The sequence below is a fragment of the Pygoscelis adeliae genome, unplaced genomic scaffold (genome assembly GCF_000699105.1).
Source record: "Pygoscelis adeliae isolate BGI_AS28 unplaced genomic scaffold, ASM69910v1 Scaffold106, whole genome shotgun sequence".
NCBI lineage: Eukaryota > Metazoa > Chordata > Aves > Sphenisciformes > Spheniscidae > Pygoscelis > Pygoscelis adeliae.
In genome coordinates this window covers 2,921,251-2,933,750 of record NW_008824939.1, presented here as the reverse complement: position 1 = coordinate 2,933,750, position 12,500 = coordinate 2,921,251, and the positions used below count along the sequence as shown (strand labels likewise).

The 12,500-nt window shown below is 34.6% G+C and overlaps 1 protein-coding gene across 5 annotated transcripts in view; it reads left to right on the top strand.

The window, feature by feature from the left end:
• Nucleotides 1–12,500, top strand: part of LOC103918151 (sodium channel protein type 2 subunit alpha-like) — a 48,734-nt gene that overhangs the window by 6,804 nt on the left and 29,430 nt on the right. For 2 of the 5 annotated variants that reach the window (XM_009325406.1, XM_009325407.1), the window contains exons 7-14: nt 2,839–2,902; nt 4,116–4,257; nt 5,106–5,312; nt 6,182–6,472; nt 7,118–7,327; nt 9,083–9,215; nt 10,030–10,268; nt 12,106–12,279. In XM_009325406.1, coding sequence (XP_009323681.1) covers nt 2,839–2,902; nt 4,116–4,257; nt 5,106–5,312; nt 6,182–6,472; nt 7,118–7,327; nt 9,083–9,215; nt 10,030–10,268; nt 12,106–12,279 — 1,460 coding nt within the window. Of the gene's footprint in view, nt 1–2,838; nt 2,903–4,115; nt 4,258–5,105; nt 5,313–6,181; nt 6,473–7,117; nt 7,499–9,082; nt 9,216–10,029; nt 10,269–12,105; nt 12,280–12,500 lie in introns of all 5 variants that reach the window. The other 3 variants (XM_009325403.1, XM_009325405.1, XM_009325402.1) reach the window with 2 other exon arrangements.

Genomic DNA, 12,500 nt, shown 5'->3' with positions numbered 1-12,500 from the left:
TGTAGGACCTATTGTAGTTACTAAGGGAGCTGACAGAGACATCTTTATCCAGATATTTTTCAACAGTCTTAATCTCTGTAGACTGAAGTATTCAGGCTGGATCAGAAACACACAGATTTTTTTTTTTTTATTTGTGTCATTTTAAGTGATAGCACCAGTAAAGTTGTAATACACAATGAACCATGAGATGTAGTAGAATAACTTTTAATTGCCAAACTTTTGATTCAGTTTTATGTTTGTGTTTGTGTTGAAAGTGGATTTACAGGGTATTGCTCAGTAATTAATTGTAAAAGTAGTGTATTTAAGTAAAAAGAAATTGGTAGAATAAGGGATGCTAGCTTTCTTCCTCACTGACCCAAAAGTAGAAGAAAATACAGTTGTTACAGACTGAGTTTTGATGAGTCATATTTCCTTCCTTACTTAAAAATGGACATTAAAGTTCTCTGCTGTTTTCTGTATTTTCAGATTTTCTTTCTATACTTATGAATTGTTAAAGTTCTGGAAATTCTGTGACTGTATTTACATTTGCTGTGCAAGCTAACATTTTACCTAGTTTATTTGCCGAAGAAGGGGTGCAAAAATGGAGTGGTGATAGTGCTATTTATCAGCTTTGTGGGCAATTTTGGATGATAGCTTCTATGCTGTAAAACACTTCTGAATTCTCTCTTCAAATACAGTATAGAGATTCTCTATTTCCATTTCCAGTAAGTAGCAATCTAAAACTAAAAGACACAACTAAAATCTTCCAGAATGTCAGTTGCTTCCTATGCTACAACCGTTGACTTTGCTGGGAGTCTCTACAGAGTGCTGATGCAGGCAAGGCAGTTCCATCTAGTTGTGTTTGTATTCCTCCTTTCTCATGTAACCTGTTCTTAATCATTTGTATGTGTCAGTTGCATTATAATTTCACTGGGCTCAGTTGTGGGTCCTCCTAATATTTCTTTCAGCTTATCATATGCCAGTCAGCTGTGACTGAGTGTGATACCCTCTAGTGGCTTTTTTTAATATCAGTGCATTTTCATTTATTAAGGAACAAGGCCAGATTCACTTTTTGAAAAGATATGCACAGATCTTGGATCCACGTGTCAAAGTATTGGCACCTGGCATTTAGATCAGTATCTGAACATTTAAAGTTTTGGCCAGCTCTAAAGATACTATGGAAGTCATAGGATTATAATTTTTCTAACATTGTGTAAGTACTGTTCTTGAATGGTAGGATTTTGGCATCACTAGATTTGATTTAAGTGGTCGGTTTAGAATCCTGCTGTCTTCATATATTCTTCATCCCGTGCGCTGTTTCTGACTATTTAAATACCACAGTAGTGTTTTACCATGTGAAAACCAAAGCCTTTTGTCAGCTTGAAAGGTACATTGAGGATAATAACTGAGGATGGCAGGAGATTAGTTTAGTTGGAGTAAGAGTTTTTTCCAGATCTCTGTCTCTTTTTCCAGATCTCAGTGCCTGACTATCCTCACGGTGAAAAGTTTCTCCTTATAACCAGTTGGAACCTCTCTTGTTTCAAATTATGCCCATTGTCTGTCATTCTCCTGCCACCCACCCGTGAGAGGAACCTGGCTCTGTCCCCTTGATGACCTTGTAGTTGCTGGATGCTTTCTACCAACTGCCCCCACAGCCTTCCCTTCTCCAGGCTGAACAAGGTCAGGTCCCCCAGCCTCTCTTCACAGGGTGAATGTTCCAGCCCCCCCATGACCTTGGTGACCCTCTGCTGAACTTGCTCCACTTTATCAATGTCTTTCATGCACTGGGGAGGCCAAACCTGGACACAATATTCTAGGTACAGGCTAATGAGTGCTTGAGCTGAGGGGGATAGTCACTTCCCTCGCTCTGCTAGCTGTGCTTCTGTTCATGCAGCCCAGGAGGCTGTTGCCCTTCTTGGCTGCCAGGGCACACTGCTGGCTCACCTTCACCTTGCTGCCTGTCCGCCAAGACCCCCAGTGCCTTTTCTGCAGAGCTGCTCCCCAGCCGGTCAGCTCCCAGCCTGTATCACTGCAAGGGGCTCTTCCTTCCCAGGTACACAATTCTGCCTTTGTCTTTGCCGAATTTTATGTGTCTCCTGTCAGCCCTTTCTCCAGCCTGCTTAGGTCCTTCTGAATGGGGTCTGCCCTCACTCACATCAACTTCTTCCCCAATTTGTTATCATCTTTCTATCTGTATTCTTTTTTTTTTTTTTTTTTTTTAAGGACAGCACAGTTGTTAATCATTAATAACAAAATATATTCCTTTATTTCTGAAGGCTACCACCTTATAATTAAAAGAAAAATTCTGTAAAGTTGTTTATAGTATAGCAGCTGTTATAACATTGTCATTGGAACATCCATCTTCCTTTTAAATGCTACCTTCATATTTTCAGTCACAGGATGTGCTAGTTAATGTTGCTCTGACTTCAAAACTGTTAGCCAGCCATTGTAAATAGTTCCATTTTAAATAAGATAGGCTTTAATTGTCTGATTACAGTCTACCTACTGACTAAGAGGAGTTTTAAGCTTTGTCCTTTCTTTCTGTCATTTATTGAACATCAGATTTTGGAAGGATATTCAGTGTTTGCTATGACTCAAGAAGAGAATATGCAATTTATGTTGTTCTAATCATTGTTTTAGAATTTTATTTTTACAGTGTGTTTTTATTTTATTCTTTAATTTTGCAGCTTTACTTACCAGTATGGATGTGCCAGTATTTGAACCCATTACTGGGAAAACATGAATGGGAGATTATGAACATTCAAACCATGATAACTTGAACATAGGTTCATCCTCACCAAAAAAAAAAAAAATTACTTCTTCTGTTTATCATCATGTCACTTCCTATTTTTTCTTTAGGTCATTTCTATCGCATAGAAGGACAAAAGGATTATCTGCTTTGTGGCAATAGCTCAGATGCAGGGTAAGGTACACTGAAAATTACATACAACCTGTCTAAACAAAATGTAAAAAATATCACTCTAAACTTAAAAAGCTAATTTAGCTACCTAACTTCACAGTCAATAATACGTGGTCAGGGTTCATAGTAAGTAAACATTTCAATGAGTAAAGGTGTTAAATGAGAAAATACTTTTCTGTAAATGTCTTTTAAAAACTCTTATGTAACCAGAAAATTCCATTTCAGCAGGTAGATACAATGACTTAAGAACATACTCATTTATCATGGATTTCATGCCATTTCTCATCTCTAAAATAGGCATGGGGCACTGGGACTTATGACCAACTTTTGGGAAGACATCTTCAGGATTCTTCTGTCTGTGGACTGCATGCATGGGGCAGTGTCTTGCTCTCTCTTTGTGACAATTCTTTGTAACAAAATCTCATCATTCTATATCAGTCCATCCCTTGGTTTTGGTTGGTTATGTCTTTAAAAGAGATATACTTAAATCTTTTTTTTTTTAAACGTTTAGTGTATATATGTAAGTAACTATCAGATAATTTTGTGTGTGTGTAAATACGCATCTAATATGCATGCACATATATGAAAAGAAATCTTTATAGTGTCTTTCTGTGGAGGTTTTGGAGGCAAGAATCTCTTCTATCCTTCAAAAATTGAATCAGAACTGAAACTATGTGCCTACAGTTGATACCAAGATTGGATCACCTACTATCAAAACTGATATGTACAGTTTCAGGAGATAAAAGTGTCATTATGACAGTTATTTGCTGTTGTGAGGAATTGGTAGAATTTGTTAACTTGACTTGACTAATTCACAAACCTGAAGAAACCAAGAAATCTGGTATGCCAGCCCTGCTGACAGGCAAAATTCAGCATAAAACATGTATACTGGCTTTCTTTTTTTTTGCATGGAAGTATTCGCCTTATGGAATCTCTTTGTGAAGTAAATATATTGTTTCCACTGAAGAGGTATCTGCAGAGGTATTTATCTGTTTACTTGTTTGCTCTTTTTTGGCTTTTTTTAAAGGAAAGCGTTTTCATTTCCTCACTAATCTTTAGAATGTTGTAAGCCACAAATAGCAGCCCCCTTCACAGATTAGATAAAATGAACCTTCATTAGAAGCTCAAGGTACAATAATTTAAAAACAATTTTAGTGTTATATGATTTTTTTATATGCATTGCTTTACTTTTTTTTTGTCTTCTTTTTCTTCCTAGTAAATGTCCAGAAGAGTTTATCTGTGTGAAAGCTGGTATAAACCCCAACTATGGATATACTAGCTTTGACACGTTCGGTTGGGCTTTCTTGTCACTGTTTCGACTGATGACACAGGACTACTGGGAAAATCTTTATCAGCTAGTGAGTGTATAGTAAAAATTGTGGTTAGTGTCTTGCTGGCCCCAAATAAAAGATGGAAAGGCCATTCATATTTATATTACATACCATTGTTATTGTTAGCAATTGAAAATGAACAGTATTTATGAAAGGAAGCAAATTCAGTTGCAGCATTAAACAGACATGAGCACTTGCTACAGAATCTCACATGATTTCTGAAGAGGCACATGAGGGTTTTTTGATCCTTTAATTTTTACAGTGTGCGTTTCATTTTGTGCCTCGTGATAAGATCTTATTTTCAAAAACTTTAATATTGAGTTTAAATTGTAAAAATACTCTGTGACAGCAAAATCTGAATCTTGATTTCTGTACTTCGAATCCTGTTTTTGATAACTAAGAATGCACGTCTTGATATAAATTACTGTTCATACCATAGCTTTTCATTATATGGTATGTGAAAATCTGTTAATTATAATAAATATTATCTTTTGATTATTTAATCAATTGTGCCATCTTTAATTCTTCTGGTTATTTCAAGGGGAAGGCATGCTAATATATGGTAATCATATTAACCATCCAACTTGTGATGTGTGATTTACATTAATTACTCTGATCCCACATTCTTTTCAAGATTATTAGGCATTAAAAGAGGTTTGTCTCAAAGCAGCATGATCCTTAAACGTGTTTTTCACATACATGAATGCTCCCTTTATTTTGATTACTTTATAATTCAGAAAGGTTGTATGATCTTATTACAGAAGGAAGAACAACTCAATAATAGTTTTACACTTTTCAAATTCAGTAAATGCTTATGAACTGCAGAACTAATGCATGTCTTCACCAGATGGATCATTTCTCTTCTTCTCCTGTAGACGCTACGAGCTGTTGGCAAATCATACATGATATTTTTTGTTCTGGTCATTTTTCTGGGTTCCTTCTATTTGATTAACTTGATTTTGGCTGTGGTTGCCATGGCCTATGAAGAGCAAAATCAAGCAACTATGGTTGAAGCTGAACAGAGGGAGGCAGACTTGCAGCAGATGCTTGAACAGCTGAGGAAGCAGCAAGAAGCAGCTCAGGTATTTTCTAACAAGAGTTTGAGCTTTAGTATATTCCTTTGCATGCTATTCGTTCAAAATGAAACAAACAATTAAATTAACATATTAAAAAAAAAAACACATTCTTTTACATAGCTCACAAGTACTTTAGACTGCTTTCTCTATGGCTTTTTATTGCTTTTTAAATGTATAATGTCTAAAGTGTTAATGAATTTCTGAACGGAGAACAAAAAGTACTCTCCAAGTCAGAACAATAGTTTTTAAATATTTCTTATCTAGGGGTACTATCTAGTAACCTGTCATAATGATTTTCCGAATTCTTAGCTTAGAATTAATTGCAATACTTGTGAAATACTTGTCAAGCTTTGTTTAGAGTTTAAAATAATTTTATCCATAAATTTCTGACTAATTTTTGCTACTTGTGTTATGTCCAGTGAGTCAAAGACTGGAAGCAGTACCCCAAAGTTTTTTCCTAAGAGCAGCTTAAGGAAGCTGTTACTTACAGTAACAGTCAAAATTAGTTTACTAAATTAATACAAACTGAAGTATGACTCTGTTTAGCTCTTTTGTTTGCAGTTGCATTCACTCTAATAAACTTACTAATTTTCAAGTCTTTTGTAATGAACTTTGTGGCACAATGAAGTACATAATGTGGGCTGACTCCATGATACAGACACAAAGTAGAACTCTGTTTGAACGGCAACTTTCATAACTGCCCTTTTATTTTAACTCATATTGCAGAATTCCATTTGAAGTTTTGCACAAATCCATCTAGGTTTTTGTCATATATCTAAAAGTAATTTGATATAAATCTTAGGAACAAGGACTATAGCTTTCTTTAGAAAATGTTGTGATTTGTAAAGCATCACATTAAATAATTGCTGTGGCAGGCAATAGCAGCAGCTGCAGCAGAGATGACTGAGTACAGCGGTGAAAGTGGGATTGGTGGACCCTCAGATAGTTCTTCAGAAGCATCCAGGCTTAGCTCAAAAAGTGCCAAAGAAAGGAGAAATAGAAGGAAGAAAAGAAGGCAGAGGGAGCTTTCTGGAGAAGAGGATGACATGAAGGATGAAAAGCTTCCAAAATCTGAATCAGATGGCAGTATCAGAAGGAAAGGTTTCCGTTTTTCTTTTGATGGGAACAGACTTGCTTATGGAAAGCCATTCACATCCCCCCACCAGGTACTGTGAATAGTGCAGTTGTCATTTTTGGGGTTTGTGAGATAACTGTAATACCTAACAAACTTCACTGCAACTTCGCAAAGTAATACAACCAAGGAAAAATAATGTTGCATTATTTTAAATACCAACTTATTTTTGATATTATTTTCTAGAGTGTACCTAAACAAGTGTTTTGATCTCTCTCGTTTTATTGTTTAGGATCTGGTGGGTCTTAACGTGCACAGCAGCATTGCGTTTTCCTAGTTAATTTGAAATAGAAATCCCTTTTTAATTCATAAAAGGAAAATTTAAGTATAATGTGTCGATGTAGAAGACTAAGGGTATTGATATCTTTTAACATAATGCTTGATCTACATAGATCATTAGAATTTCTAGAAGTTTTGATTTTTCTCTTTAATACAGAGATGGAAACTATTATGGCCTTATGCACATTCATGTTTTTCTCTCCAATAATTGTTTTAGATATACTGTAAATTCACCCATTCAGATCTCTAGTGCACGTGTCTGAAACCTACCTAAGGCACTGTATTAAAAATAACACTGAAAGGTTCCTGGGGAATATAAATTATTATTTTTTTAATACATGGATATGCATTTTGTATATTTAAAATCTTCAGCCAGTCATTTTGTTTGTTTTCTTTGCAGTCTTTACTGAGTGTTCGTGGCTCCCTGTTTTCTCCCAGACGTAGTAGCAGAACAAGTCTTTTCAGTTTTAGAGAATACGGAAGAGAGATAGGATCTGAAAATGACTTTGCTGATGATGAGCACAGCACATTTGAGGATAATGGGAGCAGAAGAGGTTCTCTCTTTTTGCCACGCAGACATGGTGAACGGCGCAGTAGTAACATTAGTCAGGCTAGTAGATCATCAAGAAGGCTGACACTGTTTCCAGTGAATGGGAAGATGCACAGCACTGTGGATTGCAATGGGGTGGTTTCCTTAGTGGATGGACCACAAGGTCTGTTGTCACCTACTGGACAGCTTCTGCCAGAGGTGATAATAGATAAACCGACGACTGATGACAATGTAAGAAAGTTTTAAACTACTCCAGGTTTCATGACCTTTCTTTATTGCACCAGACAATGTTTTAATGGAATGAAATGCTTTGAAAATGGTTGAAAGGTTGTGAATGCTTTTGCATATCTTACTGTGATGAAATGGGTTTACGGTGATTCACTCAAAAGTGAGAGGCTGAAGCATGAAAATGAAAGAGAACAGGGTAGCACATTTTTATATACCTACAGAGCAACGACATGCATGCACCTGCGTAGTGAATCAAATTAGTAATGTTCTGTGGCTAAATCTGTTTTAGAACCCCAAATAGGGTGCTCAGCTTTCTAAACATTGTGCATATTGTTATGTTGCTTTGATTTTTTTCTTTCTTTATGGTTTTAGCCTCCCTTTAAATGTATTTCCTAATTATCTGTTGGTAATCTGCTGGTTCTGCTTTTTTCCCCCATCCATATATTTGGTATTGTGCAACTGTAGCATAGCCTTTATGATTATGTTGATAGTTTATAGAAGCTCTGAAAGCTTTTTTTCTCTTGGGTCTCAGAGATGATCTGAGTTTCTCACTGCCTAGGATCAAGGTATAATTAAAAAAAAAAAAAAAGTACATGCAAGTTTATCCATTTGTCCCTCTGCTCAGTTTTCCCTTTTCCCTCAGTCTGCTTTAGGAATGGAGCAGAGGCATCCGTTGCATGTTTTTTCCTAGAAACCTTATTCTATTGAAACAAAAATTTTTACATAGGTCACAAGCATCAGAAAGTACATCAGCCAGATTTCTTACAGTTATAATCTTCTTGCAGTTTATTATACTTTCATTTTCATGCATTTATTTAATTTCCTGAAAAAAAAATCTACCCATGCTTATACATTCAAAACCACTTTATAATTGAAGTGTGTTCAATGATATAACTATAACACAGCTTTCAATTTTTTTAATAAATACTTTAAAAAAAAGTATTCATTTTTTGGGTCAATTAAGCAGACTTTTTGTTTCTTCAGTTGAAATTCATAAAATAAATCAGAGATGATAGCTATTCAATGTAAAAGATATCCTTTAAATTAGTTTTGAATAGGTATAGAGATCAAGACTGATCTATAAAGATTACTTTAAAAGAATAATTGTTATTGCAGAGAACTTCCTAGCATAAATCACTTCTTATAAGTAGCTTGTGATTGAACTAGTTTAGAAGTGAAATATTGGTAGAGAAAGCATGGAACTGGGAATTTTTTCAATTCCAGTGCTGCAACAACAGTCTTGATTTGTTTACTTGGCTATAGCCTCCTCCAAAATTTCTCTGTCTAATGTGGAGTTAATAATAGTTAACTATAATGTAATGGTAATCTGGGAACTAAATATCAAAATCTTTTCTTAGTATTTTGTAAGTATTAACAGTATTCAGAAGTGTAACATGAAAATAGCCATTTAAAAAAAATACTAGGCTTATGTTATATGTATAATAGAAAAAAATCTGATGTAACAGCACTTAAATATAAAGCTTTATATATTATGAATTCATTGAAACTGAAGAGTCTTTCTGATACCTGTTCTGCAGTATTTCTAAAGTTGCATTTAATTTACGCCCCTCTTTTTTTTTTTTATAGAGCACTACTACAGAAATAGAAATAAAAAAGAGGCGTACAAGTTCATATCAAATACCAATGGAGTTGCTGGAGGATCCCAATATAAGGCAGAGAGCCATGAGTATAGCTGGCATTATCACAAATACAATGGAAGGTGTGTTATAACTGCAGATGTGTGAACTTTCTTGACATAGTCTTAGACTTGCTTGAAGGTATTATATCACAGTGCAAATACAGAAGACAAAAAAATATGTAGCCATTGCAAATATATAAACTGAGTAATAGAACAAAAGTGCATATACATAGTGAAAAAAGCAATGAAGGAATCTGATAAGCAGGCTAAACTAAGAAACACATTCTAATTAAAATAGATAACAATGTATGTGTTTTATACTAGTTATTCATGTTTAGCGATACAGTTATTGGAAGAAATGACTTGTGATAAATTTTCCACTAACTATACTGTACAAATGTTGTAGAAAACTGAAGGCCAGGCCTTGGTTAATAAGAAGGAAATTTGTAGTAGGATTATTTAGAATGGTGACATTATTCCAGTGAAATTCTTGAAAAAACTTGAATAGTTTTCAAAAACCTATTCATGGTGAAATTAATCTTATTTTTCCTGAAAATAAATAATTACACATTTGAGAGGACTGTGAAGTTGGAAGTTTTACTGAGAAAACGATTCCTAAATGTAAGCATAAATAGTTGTTTGTTTTTTTTAAACAAGATCATATGATACTAAAAATAGACAACTTTTCAATTAAACCTCAAGAGTTTTGAGCTAATTTCTTCTAAAAACTTTTCAGTCAGCAACAATAAGTTAAGTTCCTGGAAATCTGAGGAAGTTCCTCCAAACATCCTTAATGGTTCCAAGGATAAAGATTAAAACCTGAAAAAGCAGATAAACAAAATTTTACCTTCGCTTTCTCCAAAACTTGTTCACTATACGTTTCTTTTTTTCCCAGAACTTGAAGAATCCAGGCAAAAATGTCCACCTTGCTGGTATAAGTTTGCCCACACTTTCTTAATTTGGAATTGTTGGGAGCCCTGGTTAAAAGTAAAGAATGTAGTTGAATTTATTGTAATGGATCCACTTGTTGATCTGGCTGTCACTGTTTGCATAATTGTAAACACACTGTTTATGGCCTTGGAACATTATCCAATGACTCCCCATTTCAGTAATGTACTTAAAATAGGAAATCAGGTAAGTCCTTCAAAGTATATAATTTGATAAAGTTGGAACCTGGTTTCTTTTTGAAATAGAATTACTTTTATTATTTTTATTATCATACCATAAAATAAATGTTAAAGGTTTAATTGTACTAAAAATAGTCTAAAAATACCTTTTGAGATATGTTGTATCTGTAAGAGTTTGATTTCTATATTAAAATTTCTGCAAATACTTTTCAACAACCAGAGCTTGAATGACACGAAACCAAAAGAAATTTGACTTGTTTTTGATCAGTATTACAAAAAAAGTAGGAGGCAAATTAGATCCTTTCTACTGTAAGTATCACTGAGAACACAAGAAGAGTTGGATGTTATTTTGGATTATTATTTTACACTGTTATTTTTTGTGTTATTTTTGTATTTCCATGAAGAATGTTGCTTTGATTGGCCTATAACAATTTGGAAGGCAAAGAATGTGTGACTTATTCCAAGAGCGTCTGTTGATACAGTTGGGTGGACAAAGTGGACACAGTCTGTAGGTCGGGTTTGGGATGGTTGATTTGTTTTATAATGGCAATAATACAGATAATGTTATCTGCTATACTTCTTAATCTATGCTTATTGTAAGTGGTAATTCTGGTGATTATGATGTAGCAAAATAATAAAACAATTTGGTTATTAGAATATATGAAATTCTAGTACATGTTGGGATCGTATTCAAGTTTAAGTCCAGAGTTGTTAATGTGTCAACATTTAAATTGTATGCTGATATTTTTAGCCAATACAGACATAGTTCAATGTTTTCACCTTAACCTGGAGTCAGAGATCACTGTCTGTGGAAGATAATCATGTCATGTTGCTGTTTAATATAGATTCAGGATGTATTTGAGGAGAAAGACAGGGAAGACGAATAGGTGAGGATCAATAGCTGTTGCATAGGGTTGTCTTGTGATCATGCCTGCGTGTTTTACCCAGGAAACACAACCATTTTTTCCTTTCATATGTAATGAAGTAGCTTAATATTAATCTAATTTTGAGTTGTGTGAGCATAAGTGTTCCTTCGTGCTGGTAAGAAGGAACACTTATACTCCCAGTTATAACTCCCAGTCAGCTAAAATGCCACTATAATACAGGTGTAGTTTCAGCAGTTGATTTCTTGCTTTTTGAACTGTGTAGCACTATCTTTTCAAAGACTGTCAAATGCTCCTGATTTTTTCAAAGTTTGTTCATCTTTCTAGTAAAAGATAATAATTTATGCAGTTCTGTAGATACTGGTGGTCATACTTCTACAGTAAATACCATGAATTTACTCCCTTTTCAGAGGTGGTGTTTGCCTTCTGCTTCAGAAGGCATCAGGGACATTCAGAGGCAGAAAGGAGTTTTACTTCAAGCAGAGCCTTGGCATAATTGGCCTTTTTTTTGGCAGCTGGAAAGAGAAGATAATGCTTACTGTATCTGTGAGTTCTCATGAAGACTTCGTTTAATAGCACATCACTCTCCAATTTATGACCAATTCATATTTTTCCACACACTGTTATTAAGGCAGCTTCCATTGTGACAAGAGCAACTGTTATTATCTTGGTGAGGAAAGTTCCTTTAATTAGGTGGACAGCAGATATGAGGAGCAAACAGGAGGCCTGTTAGGAATAGTTTATTCTTCACTAGTCACTAAATGTTATCTCAACAGAGTTACACTAGAGGTCATTTTGATGTTGCCACTTATCTTCTTTGTGAGGTTCAGCTTGTGATAATTTTCCTTACTGACATCTTGCTGTAAGAGGGTTGTTACTTCTTACTTAAGTTGTTCTTTATCTGCTGGTTCAACTTATTCACACTCATCTATAAAGTAACAATAAACGTTCTTCCTTTAGGTTTTTACTGGAATTTTTGCAGCAGAAATGGTTCTCAAGATAATTGCCATGCATCCTTTTTATTATTTCCAAGTTGGCTGGAATATTTTCGATAGTGTTATAGTTATCCTTAGTTTGGTGGAGCCTTTTCTGTCAAATGTGGATGGATTATCCGTTCTCCGATCATTCAGATTGGTAAATAAATTAGTGATAATAATATATCTGCATTAATTAATGCATTATATTTGTATTTTAACTGTACTCATGTAAACAAGACACTTTTAGTAATATGTATTTTTTTTGCTAAGTGTCACAGGATATCTCTGCAAGCATGTTTTACAAAATTATTTATGTTATCACTGAATAGTGTGTGCTGTTTTATGGTTCAGAAGCAACTAAGTATTTTTTCAAGGGAA